At 39.4% G+C, this 24,947-nt stretch overlaps 1 protein-coding gene across 1 annotated transcript; it reads right to left on the bottom strand.

Moving 5' to 3' along the window:
• Positions 1–248: 248 nt before the first annotated feature.
• Positions 249–2,699, bottom strand: cited2 (Cbp/p300-interacting transactivator, with Glu/Asp-rich carboxy-terminal domain, 2). Its single transcript, XM_061242422.1, has 2 exons — positions 2,536–2,699; positions 249–2,148 (listed from the first exon to the last, which is right to left on the bottom strand). The coding sequence occupies exon 2, from the start codon at positions 2,138–2,140 to the stop codon at positions 1,406–1,408; it is 735 nt and encodes a 244-aa protein (XP_061098406.1). The 5' UTR covers positions 2,141–2,148; positions 2,536–2,699; the 3' UTR covers positions 249–1,405.
• Positions 2,700–24,947: the final 22,248 nt, after the last annotated feature.

Below are 24,947 nucleotides of genomic sequence, written 5' to 3'. Positions count from 1 at the left end.
GCAGACTCCTTATGTAAGCCTACTTCAATTTTTAACGTTAATTTACTTATTTTTTGTCATTCAGGCTTGTTACTATGCTTAAGCTAACAGTAGCAGGGGCAAAAATGGGATTTGAACCTACAACCTTCTGGTTATAAGCTCAGTTCTCAAGCACTACAGTGCAGTGTTACTCTAACAAACAAGTTTTAAAACCATACTAGGAGGTGCAAGCCAGAATGGACTTATTGAACAAACACACACATTAATAATGCATTTCAGCAGCCTTTATTTATGTTCGCAAATTAAAATATAATAAATTAACATTTTCTTCTAAAAAATGTACAAAAATACTGTCAACCTTTCCTAGAAAGCTTCAACACAGTAGTATTGCCATATATCGCATTAAACTAAATAAGCACAGTGGTGTAAATTCTGAAAACCAACGAGGAAGAAGAACCCTGTGAAATGATCTTCTCTTGCCCTGTCAACATTCCACACCATTTACTGTCAATACATAAAGGAGTGGGGGGAGGGTGTCAAATACTGAGGAAAGTGTATACATTTCCACTATCTATTCTGTTCTTTTAGAGACACATTTGAGCATGAAGAAAGCAAACACATCACCCTCCCCCCACCATATTGGAGTTCCAAACATAGAAATTCCAGTGACCTCTATCAGTTGTACACGAATCTTACTGAACCAAAACCAAGAGTCATTCTGAACAAGGGCATCAGTGATTACAGACAATACATTTCAGAGACTAGTTTCAGAGGGAGGGGGGAAAAACAACAACACCCATCTTGCAGTTTTCTTCCATGGTAATCAGACAAATCATTTAACAGCACAGATATCTGGTAAATATATGGCCACTAAATTTTACAGTATATTATTGTCCGGAACAATTAACACAGTACTTGCCTACAAGCATCCACGTACATAATTTAGAATGATGCATTAATTTGAATTTTATATTACTTAGCCACTCTAATCCAATGTTTAAATGATGCAGGAAAATAAATATTTGAGCTAGCACAGCATTTCAACATTTGCTTTTCCTATGAAAAGAACATAACTTGATTCTAGGCCTCCCATGTTCATTTTCTTCATATCTCAATGTCCTTAAATTAATTCATAATGCATAGCATAAACTTTGATAGCATGTATCCTTCTGACAAAATGTAATCCGCGATGGCAGTACAACCCAACAAGTAAAACAGACCAAAATCCTTGTCAACTGTGGTGTGCAGTACGTACTACATTTTACTGTAATAAATCGTTATAAACACACGAGAGCTAAATCCAGTCACGAGCGCGCTGCAGACGTATTCCATTTGATACACACGGTATGTAAATAAAACAAAAAAGAAGGAATGTTTTAGTAGTCCGTTTGAAAAAAAGAAAGGAAAGTAAGTCCACTTGACGAGATTAACAACTCACTCGGCTGGGCTGCTGCTTACAAACAAAGTCTGTCATGAAATCGAACTCGTTTTGCCCCAACCACAGCTCTGGTAGTTCCTTTATACGGTCCAATCCCATTTCTATGACTAAAGACATCAAGACCTCCTCGTCAATAAAATCCGTGTCAATGACGTTGGGGGGCAGTATTGCTGCAGGCACATGGTGCGCCGGCGGAGGCAAACTGGAGGTGCTGTGTTTTGGATTGCAGTCTCTGAACTGTTGTCCCGGTCCGTTTATCTGATGGTTCGCAGGATGCAACTCAGACATATAATGAAGATGAGATGGATGCGTGTGGTGGGTATAATACTGCGTGTTCAGCTTCTGCAACTGCATACTGGCAGCGAGCTGTCCTTGACTGTTGACTGCGGGTCCCACGTATTGAGAATTGTAACGCACGGCGGGAGGCATGTTGCCGCTCGGATGGACCCCGCTTACATTCCCAGACCCCATAGAATGTCTGATTCCGTGATTCGAGTTCACATTGCCCCCGCCGTAGTGCAAATGATCTGCCATTAACCCGTTGTAGCCATGCTGCTGCTGCTGTTGCTGTTGCTGTTGCTGCTGCTGCTGCTGCTGCTGCTGATGGTGATGTGGATTTGAAAACTGACCCATTCCCATTCTACGCGCAGGGTGGTGATGATGAAGACCGTTTCCAGCTTCGGGGAATCGTCCATGGTTCATAGCCATCATGCGGTCTGCCATTCCCCTATCTACAACAAAATGAATAAAATGGCAACATTTCAATAGTTTGAATACGCGCTGAAACCAACTCAACAGAAGAGAGCTGCGGTTACGGTAGCAACGATTCACGGCACCGATTCCCAAGGAGGTTGTTTCAAAGTGGACTTTGCAGGTACACCTCTCAAGTGTTATACTGTATCAACATGTTTAAACAGTTAACTGCATGCACCAAAAAACACCAAGAACCAGACTTACTTCCCCCTGGAGCGATGAGGGAAAATCGCGCGTTCGCTAAATATACTAGACAAACCTTTGCTTTTCTGTCAGAACCACTATTTCCTCACACGAATAATAATACTATTTTCGCAGCTTTCACGTAACGCATGCACACAAGTTACAAATTCCAAGATCTTTACCTCCTCTTCTGAATCTCCCGACTGCGACGTACCGCTGTCACCACAAAGAAAGTAACGTTATTAATTCCAGTTACAGTGTGCAATGTGTTGTCCAAATCGCCAAGCACTGATCACAACGAACAACAGGCTGGTATACTTTCGACCTCAGCCCCCAAAATAAAAAAGTGCTCATCGCGCTTTCGGTTAGTACTGATATGCAATCATGCAGGGGCGGAGCGAGGCAAACCTTGAATCGGACGAGAGAAAACTCTGGAGCCAGGATCGTAGGAAACGTGGAATTGAGTGCCAGCGCCAAGCGTCTGCTATGTGGAGCAACCCCAAAGCGCATTACCTCATTGCTGCTAAATCTGTTCTGCTCAAAGAACGAGTGGGAAAACATGGAGCAATGTTTCATAAAGTTTTAAAATATCAAACCAGCTGGTGCTCAACTAATTGCACGCTCTATATTGGCACTGGGTTAATGAAGTATAGCACTTACTAGTGTTAATGCAAGGACACTGATCAAATAATTCGCTCATTATGAATAAAGTTGCAACATTTTTAACTCTTTCGATATTTAATCTTATATTTTCTCCATGGTTCTCGTGAAAGTATTATACATATTAATAGTTGATACGAATCGTTTTAATAGCTGAATAGATGGCTGTTGACACCGCGCGCGAATCGTGTTTATATTTAAATTGTGTTGTACCCTGTAATTTGATCCGTGTGTGCTGTGTGCAGTTCCTCAACAGCTCCGTTTGGAGCGCGTCTCAGCTCCACGTTTTGCTTGCACCCAGCAATCCACTTTGCAGACGTGCGCTTCGAGTAGTGCGGGCGACTGGTGGGTTTGGCATCCAAGCCGAAGCGAAGAGGTGTCTCTGCTCTGTAAACAAACCTATTCACCCCACCCCAAAGGATGGCCATCGCGCTTAACAAGCAGACCCCCCCACCCCTGCCCCCCACAGCTTTTTCATGGGCAAGGAGTCCAGTTTCTCTTGACACTGAGGTACCCCCACCCCTGCCCCAACTGGGGCTAACTGAAGCAGGAAAATGCTTACAGTTATTCAAGTCACATTTGGAACTGAACAGTGCATATACTCGCGCGCACACACACGCACATTATAAAATTATATCCTTAATGCTGATGCTAGATCATTTGCATATATGAAGTCTGCAGTCTAATAGATTAGACACCATTTGAAGCCATGGCTTGTTTCTTAATTGCTCACCCAATAATTTCAAACATATATGCCCTCATATTTGTCAAAATATATTGATTGGCGTGCAGTTTCATTGCATTTTGGACTACAAACAGAAGCCCATGAAATATAACCAACTGCTCCAGTTGTATTGTGAAAAGGCACATGCATGATGAAACATAGGTAGCAGCCTTTGAATGCTTACTAAATAAATTGGAAAAACTGACACAATGTCTCAAAAAGTTGCTACATTTTGTAAGCAGGATTTCCATTGGAGCAACATAAAATATGATTTGTACATAGCAGTTCTATTAAGCATGTTGTACTAAGATGAAAAAAAAAAAAATTTAAACTGAAATTTTCAAGCATGCATATCTTTCCCAGAACCTGACCTTTGTTCTGTCCCCTTGCAAAGAATTTATTTTTGTAGCGATCCCAGTGCAGCTTGACATAGTCGTTGAACTCAATTGAATGCATTGTGCGTGTTTTGAAAACAGCGGTGCTGTTGACTGAGTCTGAAGGGGAGCTACGTGAGGGCACCCGTGGATAATACAGAGGATGAGGAGTGGGTCTCAGTGGAATGCAAAGACTTTTTTAAGTGAGCCATTCATGTAGAGAAAGAGGCACTGGTCATTGGGTGTGTGTGTGGGGGGGGGGGGGGGGGGGGGGGGCATCGTGTGAAAAGTCCTGTGAGGAGGATTCTGGGATACCTCTGCAAGCAGTTTTCCCCCGTCAGAGGCGTTGAAACTGGAATGTGTCCTCATGGAGGAGATTCGGTAGGAGAGAAGGGAAACTAGGACTTGGATTTGAAATGAAAGGCACGTTGTTGCTCCACACAGTCAGCTTCATACAGTAAAACTAGATTTGTGATATCATTTAGTATATAGCTAGAAAATGAAACAGGTCAGGTTATGCATCTTGCTCATGGCCACTGGTTGAAGGGGGTTGTAAGTAAATGTATTAGGGTAAATCATATAGACTTCCTGATCAATGTTCTTCAAATCTACTAGAAGTAATCACTTCCTGAGGAACACAAGGGACTATATTACTTTCTTGGTAGATGGTATTGGAAATAAATACTTTTTGTTGAAATACACCTGAAGATGTTGCCGTCGCCTTCAATTACAACAATACACTGCATGTTCATGTAAAATGGAGGAATGATGTCATTGTTCATGCCTTTTCGCTTTTATGCTTTATTAAAGTGTTACTCTTAATTCTTGTTGGCTGTTCTGGATTTTTGTATGGGTAACATTCACTCAGAAGCGATGACTGAGTTCCTAAGTGGTGATGACACTAATTGTAATCGCAAGTCTTGATTTAGAATAATGAAATTGTCTATCTAATCTTTCCATTGTAGACTGTGAGTAGTGTCAACTGAATAGGTCCCTTTCATTGGTCCATTTAGAGCTAGCATAGTTCTTCCTAATTGGCTTGCGATTCTTTCTGACGTGTTCTTAGACCGTGACTTTAAGCTGGACTGACTTTGAGTGCTGTGAGATTCTGAAGTGAAAGGTTGGCGAAGGCAGTTTTCACACTAAATTCAGTTACTTTTAAAGATCAAATCAATCAACTGCATTGCTTTTCAATGTGTACTTATATACAGTACATTGTTTAATCAAGAATGAAGCAGATTTTAATAAATGTATGTCTCTTGTTCTCAGATTTCTCTCACTTGTCTCAGATTGTCTCTGTCCCTCTGTGCTCCGCATTTGTGTGTCTTTGTGTGTGTCCATGGTGCAGTCCATAAGTATTTGGACATTTTTTTTGTTTTGGGGCTGTACAGCACATTGGATTTGAAATTAAACAAAGATATGTGGTTATAGTGCATACTGTCAGATGGTATTTGCATCAATATCAGGTGATCTGTATAGGAAATAAAGCTTGTTTTATACTTAGTAAATGGACAAATTAACATCAATAAAGTCATCATGTTTAGTATTTGGCTGCAAATCTTTTTCATCAGATAACTGTCTTAAGTCTGCAACACACAGACATTGGCAGATGCTGGCTATCTTCTCTGGTGATGCTCTGCCAGGTATGTACTGCAGCCACCTTCATTTCCTGTTTGTTTCAGGGGCTATTTGTCTTCTGCAAGTGAAATGCATGTTCAGTTGGATTCTGGTTGGGCGATTGACTTGGCCAGTCAAGAACATTCCCTTCAGCAGTGGGTTTGGGGTCATTGTCCTGCTGCAAGGCAAAGTATTTTCCAGTGCGTCTTCGGGCCTTTTGTTGGATCTGAGCTGATAAGATGTTTTTTTAACACTTCCGAGTTCATCCCATTGCTTCATTAATGAAGACAAGTGAGCCAATGGCAGTGGCAGGCATACATTCCCAAGGCATAACACTACCTCCACCATGTTTCACAGACACAGATGGGCAATTCTTTTGAGCATCAAGAGCACTTCCTTTCTTGCTCCATGCTTAAAAATCCTCTAAAATCCTCTTTCCATCACTTATTAATCTCATCTGTTCATAATAAATTGTTCCAAAACTCTACCGTTTCTTCAATGTACTTTTTTAGCTAACTATAACCTGGCCGTTCTGTTTTCGAGTGAATTTCATCATACAGTGAACCCTCTGATGTTATGCTGGTGTAGTCTATTCTTTATTTGAGTCTTTGACATGTCTATGGCTACATCCTGGAGAGTAGTATTGATCTGTCTGACAGAGGAAAAGGGTTTTTTCTTCACAATTGGAAATATGTTTGGTCATCCACTACAGTGATCTTCAATGGTTTGTTTGGTATTGCTGAGCTCACCACTCACTCCTGTTGCTTCTTAACAATGTACCAAACAGTTGATTTTGACAAATCCAATGGTTTGTAAATGTCTCATATTCATTTTTCCTCATTGTGCAGCCTCATGGTGGTCTTTTTCACTGTCACTGACTCTTCTTTGATCCTCATGTTGAGAGACAACAGCAACGGACTCCAAATGCAAATGCCACACCTATAATCAACTTTTGTTTGCTTTCTTATGCATGGACTAATGATGCAACAACACCCAGCTGACCAAGAAATGGCTGAGTAGCCAATTGTGCAATTACACTTGGTCCCCTAAAATGGAGGTGGGGATGTATAAAAAGGGCTACAATTCCTACACCTATCACCTGATATGGATGTATATACCCTGAAATGAATACAATACGCTGGAGTGCAGAGATAAAACAACACTGTCAGTGTGTCACTGTCTATATACTAAGGGGTAGCACTATATAAGCATTTCTTTAAAAATTATATATATATATATATATATATAAATAGTTTGTAAAGTATTTCTCTGGTCTTTATTTTCTTTTTCAGGGTGCTGCCAAATGAATTTGATAGGACAGTGACGTTCCTTGGCTGCTTAATCCCAATGTCAAGCTTGAATCAACCTTCTTAGGGAATCAGACTAATGAGCCTATAACCACTAAGCCCCATGGATGAAACCTATCACATATTTCTGCTGCAGAGAACCATGCTGTGCTTTTGGTCACTTTGTTTTAAGAAAAAAAGAGAAAAGAAAGAAAGGAAATGTGCTTTATTAAGGAACAAGAAATGATTGTTCACGATTTTGAAGTCATATTTAACACCCTGTCTCCGCTGAAAAAAGGGAGAAAGATGTGTGAAAATAAAACACTTTCTTAAATCTACAGTGGTGTGAAATTATATTAATCTTTGAAAGGAGCGGCTGCATTTATATTTACTGCCTAAGTGGTGTAACCATGCAGTGAGCCCACAGGGGCCATTATGGTTTCATGGAATCAGAGAGTACCGCTTTCTACCCTCTAATAAATCACTGAAAGAGGGTGTGTGAGAAGCTTTCCTCTCACAATCCTATTACTGAAACTCAAAAGAAATACAGTTTATATGGCAAAAACACAAGTGGACTGGTGATGGGTGGCATTTGCAGTCCCGTTGCCAAGTGAAAACCACTGTCCTTGGTTTGCAGTTCCCTATGAGCTGTCTGCATCCTGACACACCTAGCTGTCAATTGCCAACAGGCGATGTAGTTTCTCAAGTAAGGAATGTGCTCTGTTGACATAGCAGACATTATCTGAACCTTCGAAGGATAACTTTGACTTTTCGTCACTTTAGTAAACAATTATTAGCATATAATTTATAAATATACTGAAATATAATTTAATATACCTTCAGCAGCTGAAGGTAGTTTCCAGTTATGTTACAGTAGTACAAGCACGGTTCAGTGCCCTCCACAACGTTTGGGACGAAGACCCATCAGTTATTTATTTATTAAAATCAAATGTGGTTACAGTGCACAGTGTCAGATTTTAATAAAGGGCATTTTTATACATTTTGGTTTCACCATGTAGAAATTACAGCAGTGTTTATACATAGCCAGTTTTAGGGTACCATAACATTTGGGACACAGCAATGTTATGTGTATGAAAGTAGTCATCTTTAGTATTTTGCTGCATATCCTTTGCATGCACTGACTGCTTGAAGTCTGTGATTCATGGACATCAGTTGCTGGGTGTCTTCTCTGGTGATGCTGATTAAGGAGGTAATTAAACACACCTGAGAAATTACAAACACCTGTGAAACCATGTGTCCCAAATATTATGGTGCCCTGAATGGGGGGATGATGCATAAACACAACTGTAATTTCTACATGGCAAAACTAAGATGTATAAAAATACCCTTTAATAAAATCTGAGAACCACATGTGATTCAAAATCTAAAATCGTAACAAATCAGAGGCAAATCAAGACATACTGGGTGTTTGTCCCAAACTTTATGGAGGCCTCTGTATGTTTAACTGAACAGCCAAAGAGAATAATAAAAGACAAATTAAATGATGGAATTATGAATAATGAAATTATGACAAATGCAATACAATAGCTAATGCTTGGAAGCACAACAGATCTCTGAATTCCATGTATGGGTGACGTTAATTGGTTATGAACTCAACCAAGAATTTACTTACATTCCAAGAAAGAAAAGGTTACATTCCTGTAGTGTTGAATATTTATATATAATATAGTCTCTCTCTCACACACAAACACACTTACGCATCCATGCAGACACAGGATGTACAGACAATATAGTAAACATCCTGCAGTATATCCTATATTGATCATTGTCAAGTGCAATTTCAATCAGTACTAACTTTCCATGCATTTTCCACAAATCCCATACATTCTATATTATCCCGTAGCTTCACGTTCCTTCAGTTTTCCTTGTTGGATTCGTGGATAGCTTTTGAAACCACTTGACACTCTCTGTCTCACTACAGGCCAAACAAGCAGGATGATGATGATGACTCATGGCTAAAACATGTGCCTTCTCACATACCTTCAAATATGAGTCTACAGACACCAGCTTTCAAGCATGTGTAGAACACCGCTTATAAATAGCCGCACCTCAATCGCTGTTATATGGTTGTGTTTTCAACTGCATTTAGGATCTGGCTCCACAACCTCCCTGTCTACACAGTGCCTACCTTAAAAACAGGAGAATCCTGGTGTCAAATCCAGCTATGACCAGCTACCAGCTGTTTCATAACATAGCTAGAGCTGGCCAAACCATGTCGAGTTAAGCCATGCTGGTCTAACTGGTCAACCAACTACCAGCTGTTTAAAAACCTAGCTTGAGCTGTTTTTTTTCAGCAGGGAACTATTTGTGTTGTGTCACATGGGGCCCTTGTCACCGGTGCGTGCCGTCAGCAGAATAAACAGAGGTCGAGGTGGTAGTGCTATAAACAGTTTTCCTTGCTGGTGTACCTTCAGTAATCTGAGGTTAAACAGTAACTTTGCGAATGAGGCAGATGGCACTTGGGCCGTGTGTGTGTTACTTATCTCATTTTCTCTCAGCCGTTCTGCCTCTCCTTCCCTACAGCTCTTCTCTCTTCATCGGTGGCTCTATCTGAATATTTTTGTTGTTGATGCGTGTCAGGAGTGCTGGCTGATAAATCGTACATTTATAAGGCAAATATTTGAATTGACTCGAAAGATTCAGTTCATACAGAATAGAGAGGATTATTGTAATTCAAATTTTTTCAGCTTCTATTAAATCTATTGTCACTGCTGTGTGATTAATTTTACCTAAAGCTACTGAAATGTACAATGTTTACTTTCGACCAAGGGCATATGAATCAGAACATACAATACTCAATATAAGATAACTATAGCCAGTGATGTGGAGGACTGCTGTATTGTACTTGGAAAGATGAAAAGAAAAGCAAAGACCGCTTTTAAAAAAAGGAGAAAAAAGGAAGAAAAAATGAAAGGACAGCTTTTGATGCTCTGGAAAATGTACAATTTGAAATAAACGCGAGGACTTTCAACCAGCTTTTGTCATACTGTGGATAGACATGCCCATCTCAATATAGTTATAGCAAGAAAGAAAAAAAAGCTGGTTTAAGTCATGTCCTGTCGACTCTAATTTAACAGCGAACTCCTGGCTCAGACAGATCTTTTTGAGCCTGAGGGCGGAGGGCTTTCTTTGTGATTAAACAGAAATGTACACAAAGAAGTGTGTGAGCTTTTGTCGCTTCCAAGGAAACGCACTTGCTTGAAAACACACCTGATAAGTCTGCTTAAATGAGTACTGCACTCTGCAAATAAAAGTGCTTCCACCCACGGAATTTAAATTCCATTTTATCACCTCTTGATGCATCGCTTAGGTGTGAAACTAGGTGCAAATAATTTGTTAGATTTCAAACTGGTTCAACACAAAACAATCCTTGCCATTTTCTCCTACAATTGAACTGGAACAAAGTTGCAACATGCAACATATGCTGCTCAGAATCATGTGATTCAAACAGGCTCATTTGCCTGAAGTCAGAGCCACACAACAGAGAAACTGCCGCCAAAATGAGGTAGCGTGAGTGCCCATTGTCATGTATGGACAAGCATGACCATGCACTACCACCTAGCAACCAAATGTAAATGTTGGGAACTGTAGCTAGCCTAATTAGGAAACAATTAGAAATGTCCTTGTTACTTTCTGATTATTTGCTAAAAAGCATAAATTTAATTAAAAACATCATTGAAAGGCCTACAGCTTATCAGCATAATTTGGCTCAAAGGCTCAAGCAGTGATATATTTTATCTGATACAAATCATTTATGGTAACAAATCATATAAATCATATATGCCTTGATGTGCATTTTCTATTCTCAGATCGGTTGATGGATATGAAATATAACTCATAATCTACTAGCAGACACAATGCTTCCGCCCAATCATCTACCAGCAGACTATACTGCTTCTGCCCACAATTCATTTGCAAATCCCATTCATGGGGAGAGGGCTAGAATACAAATGCAGCTCATTCCCCTCTTCTGCATTAGCTTGCGTTCTGGGCAGGAACGGATGACCGTTTTAAATTCTGCTGGTAGTAAATTCTACAGGTCTTCTGAGAACCATCAAGGTGATGGCCAATCACTGCACTGTAACATTCAAGTCCTAACTAACAGAGTAGAGTTCACACATAATGAGCAGATTTCAGATCTTTCAGTTCTAGAACCACTCCTTATCTTTCAGCGTACTATGAATGATGACCATAGTTTATTTGAAGTCATGTGTTTAACAAATAAAGCATAGGTCATATGGTTTAATAAAGCGCTGGTCATACTTACACTATAAAGTCCAATACAATTTTAGTGTTAAAGTCACTTTCAAAGAAATGTGGATCAGTGGAGTATATTACATTTAAGTTGGTAATCCCAATTCGTGAGGAAGGATGAATAAAGCTTTTCAAAAAAGCTATTGATCTTGCAGTGGGTTAGGTGAGTGTGATGACAATTTCTCTTTGCCTATAAAAACGTATCTTGATATTGACACTTCACAATCCAATAAAATCTTCTCCAGGAAAGGAGGATTAAAAAAACCTCATTTCTGTTGCAGCCCATCACTGAAATGACCCTAAGTAAACTACTGTGAGTCGCAATCTGCAAAGCTGGGGAGGTGACAGAGGCGCGATCAATCCTTTTACAATGTAGCTGTTCACATCCACAGTCCATTATCGAACAATCTCTCCAGAAACCGCTGACACTCTTTATTAACAGAAACTGTTCAGAGGAAGCCCTATGGTTTTAGCCCTTAGCTGCGCGATTATCTGACCGTCACTGGGCTCAGTACATTATGCACAGACTAATTATTAGTTGTTTATGCATTCAAAATGAAAACAGGAAACCCAGTGGAAATCCTTTTGACTGTTTGACATCTCATCAGATGGGGCTACACCGATCGCACGTTCATTAAGTCGACAGCCGATGGTTTTTAAATTGGTTTCGGCGTAGATAACTTTAAATCACGCAAAAATGACTGCTGGCTTTTCTTTGAAATAACCATGGGAAATAATTACTTTAACACCATGATTGTTACTTATCAAACCAGCGGCTCTGTGTTGTGGATGCTTAACGCGAGGTTAAGTAACGCATGTGACGTGACGGGGAGTGAGTGTGATCTCTGGCTCGGTTTAGACGTAGACCCGGTGTTTGACGCGGTGCAGTATCAGCGTGTTCCCGGTGGATCTGCCCGCAATGCAATAATAGCACTGCGGTCCCCCAGGCCTTTCTGTTTGAAAACCATGCTTATGATCTGATTTTATAAGCTCCAACATGCAAGCAGCAAGCAGGAGGGAAAGCGCTAAGGACATGCATCATGGATGCAAATTGTATACGCGACCTCCTCCCATGCTTAGACGGGAGACGTTCGCAGGGAAACGCTCCTATTGATGTTGTCTCTCTGTTTCTACGGGACTGCATTCAGACTCTGCTACATAAATATGTAACCTTAAGAGACAAACATTCATCTGAAGTCTCATCTGAATTCCAGGTTTATTGATGTTTCTTTCCATTAACTTTACTGTTGACTAATCTGACAGCAGATGACACATTTTAGAAAAACACACTGTTATTTACACAGCCTGTTATTTTAAGCTGGAGTAGCTCTCTCTCTCTCTCTCTCTCTCTCTCTCTCTCTCTCTCTCTCTCTCTCTCTCTCTCTCTCAAATTCAACGAGCTTTATTGGCATGAAAAAAATGTGCATTTGTATTGCCAAAGCATGGCAAGGAACATGTGAAGATGTAAAACAAATAATAACCGGATAATATGATTGCATATATAGTATACATAGCATATAGTATCTACACATATAACCTCTCTCTCCCTCTCTCTGTAGTTTATTGCAGAACCAAGGCCGCTAAAGGAAAAGAAAAAGAAAGCTACTACCGAGGAGGCCACGGCCTCCATGAAATCAAATTGGTATTTGATCTTTTAATGCACTTTTACATTTTGGGGAAAAGTTCATTTTGAGAAGCCCCTCTTGGCTGGCCCACCTCCCCCCCGTGCGCTGTGCGCTTAGAAACCCGCGGCAGGGTCAGGAGGGTGAGGAGGGGCAGGAATGCACGCTTGTGGCCACAACACTGGCCATGCTCAGCGGGGAGCCACTACAGACCGCTTGGCTAATTTGTTTCATTATGCAAAGGCAGGATGTTTACAGACCAGAAAGCCAATTTTCTCAAAAGGAGCAATAAATCATATAGTTTTTCGAGGGATTTTCAAGCCTTGCCGTTCAGGGAAGGAGTTTGGAACGGGTGAATCGGGGAGAAACGCGCCAGAGCTTGCATTAATCATTTACTTTGGTCTTGTGTTTGAGCGGTTGGCTGAAACCCGTTCATTTTTGTCCTCCTCGTTGCCGTGGAGTCATACCGATTAATTCTGCGAGAATCCTGTGAGAAAATATGACATTTTGCAGTTGATGCCATGTCTCCACACAAAACTGAGGAAACTGCTTTATTCTAATGAACAGTGTCATAGTTGCTGTTGGGCGCTCCCCGGGTGTAAAATCAAGCTATGACCACTTTGAAATGACCAGCTACCAACTGTTTCAAAACATAGCTTAAGCTGGTCAAACCATATTGAGTAAGGAGCTGGTATGAACTGGTCAACCAGGTTGAATATTCCAGACATCCAAAGACAATGTGCCAAATACATACGATTATAAATCACATATGATTTCTATATTCTGACAAAATATAGTCCAACCATTACCCTTTGTTTGTATCATCAAACAGAGCCCCCTGGATGTATTCAATACATTTCAAAAGGCAGTGGCAAGGAAACAGTTAAAAAGGAGCAGTTGGTGCTCCAGAGACAGAGAGTTCCTGTTTATTTGGTCAAGGTGTTTACATTATGACTTGGTGTGAAACCTCCATCCATGACTAAGTGTTGTTACTAACTACTGGCTAGAAAGGATGACGGTTCTTAGTGGAAACCTTTCTCTCAGCTTGCTGTTGAACCAGTAGTTTGTGGTTTGATACTTTTTTAAGGAACAAAATGGCTGTCATGCTGACTGGAATATACACAGCCTGCCTTGTGATGTTGTTATTTCACTACATGCTTAGGTCAGACATTTTGATTCACATAAGTATTTCATAACTGTAGAGTTAATACTGGAATACCACATAGTAGAGTGAATTTAACAATTTTTAGACACAAGAAGACACATGAATGTGTCCCCTTTTCCCAATCCATGTTCTTGCATATATTCCCCTCATGAAACCCACTCTAACCGATCTAATTTTACAAGTTATTAATCAAGAGATTAATAACATATTTATAATTATTACACTTACCCAGACAATCAGGTACTTACCTCATATGTGTAGAGTAGGGCTGAACAATGCTGTTAACGGAGATCTACCATCCTGTAGGTTTTCACTCCAACCGTAACAAAGCACACCTTATTCAACAACTTGAACCTTATTCAATCTCATTGAGCTGCTAATGAGTAGAATCAGGTGTGCCAAATTAGGGTTGAAATGAAAAACTACAGGATGTTTGGAAGTGGTTTTCCCCATTCACACATTGGTTTTCTATATAGAAAAAAATCTGTGTCAAGTCTGTTCACACATGACATCACCATTCTGGATAGATTAGGCAAGGCGGGATATCTAACCAAAGCAATGCAGGACAATTCATGTTAACATAGTTTGTCTTTAAAACAGTCTGATACTTTGATAAATAATAGTTTTGGCTGAGATTTTAATCTTATGTTAGGCTGTTGGCCCATACAGTGATAAAGCTAATTGATTTAATTTATCAAGCTAATTTAGTTTTAATTGTAGCTAACCAGCTACCTTACTTTGTTTATTTATCCAAGCACTGTTAATAATATTTGCAAAAGACCTGCACACTCTGAGAAGTAGGGAAAACTTAAGCATTAAGCTTTCTTAGACATCTCCATTACCTCCCAGCCCCCCACACCCTTGTACTTTCAGTGAGGCCAAAGTAACTCTATCACCCAAGTCTGCTCAGACTGGAATTTTCTAAAGTGTCTCTCACAAGGTGTCAGTATATTTGAATTCCAAGGCATTTCATTCCTTACATTGCTGGACAATTCTAAATAGATTTAGGTGAGTTTCTGTGCCAACAATGTATAGGAAGGCTACAACACATAGCATATTTTTCAGAAAGAAACAAATGTTAAAAAACCTCATCATGACAAGTACAACTAGAAAATAAATTCATTTTCATGTACTTATGCTTTTTCAAACCCATTTACTGCTATATTGGTTCACGATGACACAAATAATGCATATGACACGACTACAGCTCTAAGGAGATCAGCACATCCCTAACTATGTGGTACAATGAAACATCAACAGTAATTCCTAAACATTTCCCAATTTAAGGTGACACTCATATTTTAACAGATGTGTATATACCGAAGTAATTCATGGTAGGTACTTGCAAGCATCTAATATAAATCAATAATCCTTAAAAAGCGATTCCTTAGAAAACACTACTGGTGAGTTCATTTTCTGTAAATATCTATGTTATTTTTACCAGACTTGGTTGACATTCGAAAAGACATTGAATAAATGTATAATCTCGCCTATGAACCCTGTTAGTGGTGCGCACCCACGGATAGCAAGAGCTTTGCACATTTGCTGCAGATGTCATTATGTCAAGTTGTGGGTCCCAAACAGATCATGCCCCTAATGCTCAGCAATGAAGGGTCAGGCAAAACATCATCAATAGCCATCTATGTCATTCTATTTCAATGCACTTCCTTGTTGAACTCTTACACATCTCACAAACGGTAAAATGTGAATGAATGTGACGGAGAAAATGGCCACTCTGATTATCTTTAGCAAACACAGAACAGTTTCATGTATGTCTTTAGCCAAGGCTTTTCTCTGTGCTCTCGGAGTGCAATATGATAAATAAACATCAGAGCAATCCATGAGGAAAAAAAAAAAAAAAAAACTTTCCCCTGGTCTCCAAGCAACAAGAGCCATTGAAAATGAATACTCTATTCTGAGCCTGAACCTGACAGTGTCCTGGTAGCTATCCTGAATGTAATTGCAAGCCTGAAGGTATCACAGTAAGCTGTATATGGTCCTCCAAATGTTTAGAGTCTGTTCAGAAAAAAAAACTTTATTATTAGTATCTTCGCCATCCCTGTGACCTTGTATTCCTCAACTCACAAAAATATGTTTATTGCCGAAGGGAAAGAAACCTATTTAACACAATTACATAGATTTAGTTGTTAACTTTGAGCAACATAAAAGCAGGTTTTTTTATTCTTAGAAAACATTCCAAATGCAAATTAGATTATGTCTAGATGACAAGATGTAAAACTATACATCCTCAAACTAAGTTGCAGTCAATGCACATTTTTTAATACTGAAGTCTAAATGGAATGACAGTTTCCCCAGTGTTCACTATAAGTTGAACTATTTATGGTTAACCTTTTAGAACATTTCAGAAGTTCCATCACTGGAGGCATACAGAATTATTGGCACCCTTTATGCACAAAAGTGCTGTAAACTAAAAAAAATAATACAGTAATTGGCATAAGCTTTATTTTCCCATGCTGATGGTTGACAAATTGATTTTTTATGCGTGTTACCTCATTTTTATAATCCAGTGAAAAAGGAAGTGATGGAATGACACAATATAGTTCATCTAGACTGAGATTACCTATATTAAGTAAAATTGTTTTGGCAATTTCACTTAGTTTGATTTTATTAACAATAATTGTTAGGGGTGCCAATAATTTTGTGATTTAGTGATTACTAAATATAAACATTGAAACTCGAGAGTATTATTTCCCATATATTTCAACCTAACATGCAGATAATTATCCATGTTGTTTATTATATGCAACCTTTTTTATTCACTTTCAGTAAGGGTGCCAATAATTCTGGAGCCCACTGTAACAAATGGGTATGCAACACCCAGAATTTTATTGGGTTTAGACGGCCATATTTCAATATGCAGATATCACATCTGCATGAGCCGGCATGCTCATAATTATTATTATTTTCATGGACTTGACAAGCAAATTTTAAATTCCATTAACAGAAGTAGGTCAAGGAGCTGTGGTATGTGTTGGTTGTACTATTCTGCTCTGCATTTAAAGCTCCTAGCTAATCATTCAGAGGTCCGACTTCATGGTGGTGTCTCAGTAAATAAATACTTTGGTGCCATACATTCTTTCTTCTATTGCACATACACGCTGTCCTATTTCCACTTTGTAAGTCAACTTCCTTCAACCTAAACAATATCTGATTATTTATCTATTCACTTATTTGTTTCTTTCCTAATTTTCCTGTGATTGTGCATTTGCCAGTTTGCAGAAATAGCAGGTTTAGATATTTCCGTAGTGTTTACACGCCTAGCTAGCAAGAAAACCGGTAGTCTAGTCAGCAATACATGAATAAATCCTTTGAGTTATGTTTTGAAATAATTTACAAAGATCCTCAGTAGCTATCTCTTTGCCTTATTGGATCAGTGTCTAACTAGGCAAAAACTAATCTAATCTCATGCCTCACCATTTGATGCTAATGCCCTGTAACACATTCTTCAATCCTTCTGCAAAATATGAATCAAATCAGAGAGGTGTAATGATGAGGAAAGGTGGAGGTACCATTTATTATTCTGATACTGAGTGTACAGTGTACAGGTCCTGTCTTCCCTTGTGTAGCACTGACTGGCCAGGCTATGCCTAACAAAACTAAAAAGAGCACTGTGGTAGGTACAGCAGTGAGGCATAGCAGAGTAAATATTTTGGCTATAGGACTTGGTCTTTTTCCTTTAACTTATTAAAATAGTTTTTAATTCTAATTTACCTTAATAACACTTTCATGGAAACACTTTCTGTGTCTTATGTAAAGCGCTTTGAGTTGCCTGTGTGAAAATGCGCTACACACAATAAACTTGACTTGACTGGACTGTGGCGGCTGGGCTTGGTGCGCAGGAAGGAAGCAGGGCAATCTGAGGACCACGCCTGCTGGTTAAGTTGGCGCACACATCTTGGCGGTGTTAGGAATCAGTACAGGAGTTAAAAGTCTGCTTCTTTCCACAGTAGGCTGAGACCGGGGAATAGCTGTGCGAGAGAGAGGTGTTTGTAGTGACAGAGCTGAAAAGCCTGAGAAGCTACAGTTGGTTTGATTTATTTTGCCTTTGTTATTTCACCTTTGTTATTAGGGCAAAGAATTAGAGTTTATTTTTTAAGTGAACGCTCTCGCTCTCTCTCTCCTTGCTCAGCAAACGTTCTCTGCAAACTCTAGAGGCTGCTGTGTGTGAAAATCCCAGGAGATCAACAGTTTCTGAGATACTCAAAGCCAACCAACAAACATTCCACGGTCAAAAGTCATTTTTTTCCTCTATTCTGACATTTGCTCTGAAAAACAATTAGACATCTTGACCATGTCTGCATGCTTATATGCATTTAGTTTCTGCCACATGATTGGCTGATTACATATATGCATTAACAAGCTGGTGTACAGGTCTACCTAAAAGAGTGATCACTGAGTGTAGCTGATGCTTTTATCCAAAGCAAATTACAGTTGATGAGACTAAACAGGAGACAATCCCCCTGGAGCTATGTTGGGTAAAAAGAGCTACAATTTAATTAGATGTTGTTATTTCTGCCATATTTCTGCCATTGAACACAATGCAGAACATCAACAGCAAATGCAGAGCAGTCAAAAGTCTAACGGAAGAGGTGATATCACTCCCATTGTAATCTGTCATGGGGCCCTACTTTCATTCCAAAGGTGCCAGGCCGGTGAAGAAGTTTGTTTTCAGAACAGAAAGCCTCTAACTGGGCCAGAATTCACATACAGATGCTAATTCCGTTCATGTCAGGCAGACCTTTCCTGATCCATTCGCCCGAAGTTGCGCACCGATCCTTTCAAAACTGGCCGTTTCTGTATTTAGATGCCAATTTCACTCCTATACTTTCATCTCCACAAATAGCTACAAGGCAATCCATTTTTCTTTCGCGCCATCATGCTTGCCCTGCTTGCTTTATCAGTTTTTCCCATTTGTTTTCTCCACTCAAACAGCTCGCCCTCCAGTGCACAAATAAATATATAGCTTACTGCTTACAGGGACAAGCCCACAATCCTTTGCATGTTCAGCTCATTGGGAGCACTTCCCACCCTGGATCGTATTACGTGAGCCAGCTAAACTTGGACTCCGGACCACCGCAGCCATCCACTCGAGCTGGTTTGCAGTGTGGTTTTGGTTTCACGTATAATGCTGCGTAATGTGTATTAGGCAATATTGTATTGTCAATATCTTAAATCTTTTTATTTTCAATTACTGTGGTGTCCAAATGTTCAATGTTAATTCATGAAAATGACTTCTCTTGAAAGATAATAAAGACTCAGTGGCAACAACAGGGTGCCATTTAGGGGAACAAGGCATTTAGTGTACATAAATATTGTTCATACACGTTTGTCTGACATACACAGATTAGTGGTTTGATATGCATACATATTGGATCATTTGGCTCACACAGGATCATATCCTATAAATTGCTGAATGTCATTCTCCTGGGTCTCAAGTAATGCTAAATATGCTAAATATTAGGTCTTGCCAACCAGATATAGTATATGCAGTGTCTGAAATGGCGTATGTAAATATATTCTGCCTAGAGAGCTTTATTATTTTTTAGTTTGTAAAGAAATGAATTACTGACATTATGCCAAAGCTATTTCAAATACAGTTTTCTCCATTGATTACTAAGATACCCAGGACTATTGTCTACACAGAGTTGAGAGACAGGGATATTAAATGGCAATAAAAAGAATGTTTCACACACCCCATCCAGTTTGTGACCACAAAAATGTATTGAATTATGAGATGACAGGTTATTGCTTTCTTAAATTAGATATAGATTCTTGGTAAACAGTTTGTCATGGTTTAATTGCATTTAATCAAGACATCCCTGGATATTGAGAAATGGCCATCTATAATACAAGAAAGCTGGAGTAATGTTCGAGATAGATAAAGTGTCAATTTTTAGTATACATTTGGACTGCATTTCAAAAAGACCATTAGCTACATGAGACACAACTTCCTAATACTTCATCTCTGAAAGCATGAGTTCAGTCTGTGCACAGGTCTGTGGTCGTGCTTTGCAACTTTGATGCATGTCGCTAAGCTGGAGTAAGGAGATTAAAGACTTCTTCTGCTTTAAATTTTACCAGAGCAATAATTAGCTTCATCTCAGCTGCTTGATTAGAGCCGTGTGGGCTGCCCTCTCGTACTTAGCCCTCGTCTCTCCCACGTTGCCAAGCAACAGCAGCAGAACATCATGACAAATGTTTACAGCAACAAAACTTATGGGATGACTCACTTGTCTTTCTTTCTCTCTCTCTATCTCTCTCTCTCTAATCAAATAACAATTTTTATACTGGCCATCACAGACCCATTCTTTTTTTTCATTTGAAATGTCTTCCTAAAAATGACCGGGGATTTATCTTATAGAAGTAAAAATGCAAAAAGCACAAAAGTAAGTATGTATCTGAAATGTAATTAATTCAGCAACTCAAAATGGAGTTACCTTACATGCACTGCGCTGTTCGATATAACTGTTTTAATATAAGCAGGGTACAGAGTTTTGAATGTTATACTACATTGGGTAGAATCAGATAAGTGCAGCCTTTGAGTAAATAATCATGTTTGTTCCTACACTATTATATTCAGAAAGAAAGCAGTGTCTGTTTTGGTTCATTTTCTTTAATAGCAACGTAAACATTTTATATGGGGGTGCTAGGTGCCCTTTAAGTCTGGTGAATGTGTCGCACTGTGCATCCTAACCCAAGCCATGTTTACTGGCAGTCTCAGGGGCTATATATAGAAAAACACACATCTCCTGAAATGTACAAGCCAGCGTGCACGTAGCTCACAGATAGATCTTTTTTATCGTCTGTACACACGTGCCAGGGGTCGCAAGGTCAGCCCACATTTGCAAGGTCAGCAAAACAACTTTTTTCATGCCCCGTTTTAATATTGGGAGTAGTTTTGAAAACAAATGACTTTTGAGAAAACAGATGAACACGATGAATGTTCATCTGTGAGAGGAATTTCAGCAAATGCAGCGATCACAACGTGTTTCCTCACAATGATGTTTGGGTTTATGATAAGTCCGTGTGTAAAACGTAAGCTGCTGGGAACTTAGCAACTGCCAGTTGTAGGATAGCGCTTGGGGGAATGTTTTTTTGCACGGTCATGAATGCCCATCTTTCATGTTGTTGTCATCAGCTCCAACTCATGTGCGTGCTTTATGTTCCTTCACAAACACTACATTCACCACTAAGGGGACAATATTTTATGGGCACATTGTAGAATTCTAAATTGTTTTTTGTTTGAACAGTTAAGAGTTGCATTCAATGCTTACTGCATAAGAGGCCATTATTCTGAAAGGAAAATGCTACCGCAAAAGTAGCCTGCATCTGTAAAAGGGCAATTCTGCAATAATGAGAACAATCGGCCATGCAAACTTAAACAAAATGAAACCCATTGAAACACCAGTCTATCAAAACAACACAAAAAGCAGAAAAGAGTAGCAAATAAAAAACAAGCTGAAAGATCTTAATGCTACCTTTACTTCTGATAGTGTGGTCATATTGTGATGCATCAATGTCAATGTTCAAGTCCAAGTACAGGAGGTTCTCTGATCGATACCATATGATGTCATCTCTCATAGCCAAAAACTATTCAGCTATGAGATAACCAATAACCAATCTGTTGGGACCAATGGAGCTCATGGTCATATTTTGCATCGATATCAATGTTTAAAATACAGAAAAAAGTGAGATAATAGATCTAGTCATTTCCATCATTACCATCACAGCCAAATTGGTGGAATGATGGTTGTGGGAATGACATAAGTGCGTTTTTTGCTCTACACTTTGGACAACAATACTTTTGGGCTAAATTAATCTAAAAAGGTTAAAAAATTAAGTGTAGAAAGCAGTTAAAAGGATTCTAACAATATTTTTAGTGGTAACTTAAAATATGAAAGAACACATCTTTCAGAAAATATACACAAAGACATTAAAGTTCCAGTATTTGCATAATGACCCATAAGCACAGTTTGTGGTTTCATTAATTTATGTATTTTTCGCAACAGCAGCAGTATTATTTGTAGTACATTATTAGTAATTGCATACAGTTATACAGCAGTGCTTGGATTCATTTTGAATGTAATTTGTTGTATTAACATCTAAATGCAAATCTAAATCATGAGGAATTCATTGGTCTATTGACTTGAACAAAGCAGCTACTGGCAATAGGCTTTCCCATTCAGTCCATTATTTACAAAAGTAGTCTACTGGTGATCACTCATGGGTCTTGTCTAATTAAATCTAACAAAAAAATTATTAAAGCTATTGATTGAATAAGGAGAATTTGAAGAAAAAATACATAGTTCTATAGGTATACTTACAGCTCACACAGGTATATAAACCTTTGTGACTTTACATTGTAAATGAACTCTGGAAAAAGGAGTCTGACATTAACTCCTTTGGGCTATTAACAGAGTTGGGTACGGGGTCAAGTGCTAGCAACCACCAAGGTCACAGCTTTTTACCGTACCTTCCTCTTAAATCTGTTTCTCTTCAAAATGGAAACAGTCCACCCAACCCCCCCCTCTCTTTTCAGAGTCATTTTGACATCTCAGCATGGCTCACTGACATTCCCTCTGCCTCCTTACAGCAAAAACAACCCTCCAAAGGGGCTCTTTTTTTCTTACGGTAGCCCCTGTGGTCCTGCTGCTGAGACCCATATTTGGAAAGGCTGTGAATCTGGCAGGATTTTACACCCTGGGCCCAGACAAAGCCCTAAAAAGAGGTGCTACACCTTTAACCAGCCTTTGGCAGCTGTCTGGCTCCTGTGCACTGTGCTAAGGGGAAGGGGGGCAGGGAGCACTGCTGACTCTTGCGTTTCTTGCTCCAGCGTTTTTCTGGCCGTGTCAATCGCATGCCAGCGTCGGAGCGAGATCGGTGGGGACTCTCTTGTGCCAGTAACACAGGCTTGTTTTCGTCCTGGCTTGTTTTCAGTCTGGGGATTTTCCCTCATTTTCAGTTAAAAAAAAACTTTTGTATTAATTCTCAACCCCTTTATAAAAATAACAGCACAAGCGCAAAGCTGAAAAATAGCTTCTCCCCCGCCGTAGATTATGTAGAAAGAAAAACTGCAGACAGTCCCACGTGATGTGTTTATCACCTTTGTACCCTAAAAGGAGGTCTGTCTCATGACGAAGACGGCAGCAAAGGTCGCTCTTCCCAATAGCATCTAGACTTTGGCTCAGACCAGTGCTTGGCAGATGGGCTCCGCCCTCGTTATGAACCGCTAATGTTTCCACTCTTCCGACTGGCTAACGGATCCCCGCTCCGTCCGGAAAATGCTAATCAGATTGTGAATATTGAATCTGTACGTCCGGTCGCTAACACACCCACAACCCTGCAGTGCAAACATTTATGCAGAATTCAAAAACACCCGACCGCTTAGAGGAGATTAGGGGCCACAAATGGAGCAGACAGCAAATTGCTTCTGTAAATTGTCTTTTGTAAAGTAGACTGGAGCAAATTGGAGCTGATTAATAAATATTTATAATATCATGATGCCAAATGAGTGTTTAAAAAAATACAAAGATGGAGTTCTAAGGCAGTTAATAATTAATAGCTTTTCTCCCTGAACTGCACAGTGTGTAAGGCAGCTCATCTTATATCACTGAGGCAGCACAAGTTTTGCTTGTTAATAACTGAATTCTGCTATTATCAACTGTGACTTTTGAAAGCACAGCTTCGATAATTTACATAACCCATATGATTTTAATTTGCATTCAAAGAGAAAGTTTTGGAAGGTTAAATAAATATTTAGTCTTTAGCTGTGTTTGTCTTCAGCTTTGTTCATATTTATGCAAACATTCTCTTCTATCGTCGACCTTTGGCCTCCCAGTTGTGTCTTTTTTTACTGACCATCCTCAAATTCATTTGCCGAGAGTGAATTCACCATTACAGCAAGTTTTACATAATTTACCAAGCCGTGCCTCTTTGACATGGAGTAGAATTTAAATGAGTTTTCATGTGAATAAACTGTAAATAATCAAAACCAGCAAAATCAGATTATAATTAAACTACATAAAAATGTGCATAATTGTAGTGCTTTATGTACAGGATTGCAGCTTTGTACAACATTTAAAATGCAAGCTATGCAAATCCAAGGGCACCTACTGAGCTGATATTAATATTAACAAGGTTGTTGACCGATCATATACCAATATATATTCATTTTGACTAAATAAATCAGTATCTTAATTGGTTGCATTACCATATTTCCGTTAGACTGGCATGTGTGCCTGTGTTGCCCTATTTGGAAATTTTACACAGCCAGTTAATTCAAACCCTAATAATTCCAGGCATTTTATTCAGAAGAGAGCCATTGAATCACAGCATGTATTGATCAAACATGATTTAGTGCGCCCTGAACAATGACATCAATGCTGCAGCTCAAAAGCTTTAGTAATGATGCGTATCGTCACCGAGCACTGGTCATATAATCACTGACACATATAACTACAATTCACAGCATTTATTTAGAGCTGAGTAAGAAAAAAAGCGAATGGCAAAAAAAAACCCATCCTTCCGCATACGTCATTCTTTCCACTGAGCTATAAAAAGTACTGAACGGACAGTGTTCAAGGGCTACAGCAGCTTTGCTGGCCTTTTGCCCTCCGGTGATTACTCTGTTACCGTAGCATCGACTTGGTAAGTAAATGAGTGAGTGAGTTAGTGAGTGAGTGATTGTGTGAGAGAGTGAGTGAGTTATTGAGTGAGTGAGTGAGTTAGTGAGTGAGTGATTGTGTGAGAGTGAGTTAGTGACTGAGTGAGTGAGTGATTGTGTGAGTGAGTGAGTTAGTGAGTGAGTTATTGAGTGAGTGAGTGAGTTAGTGAGTGAGTGATTGTGTGAG

This window comes from Conger conger, chromosome 5, assembly GCF_963514075.1.
Source record: "Conger conger chromosome 5, fConCon1.1, whole genome shotgun sequence".
Taxonomy (NCBI): domain Eukaryota; kingdom Metazoa; phylum Chordata; class Actinopteri; order Anguilliformes; family Congridae; genus Conger; species Conger conger.
This window is presented reverse-complemented; position numbering and strand designations above follow the sequence as displayed.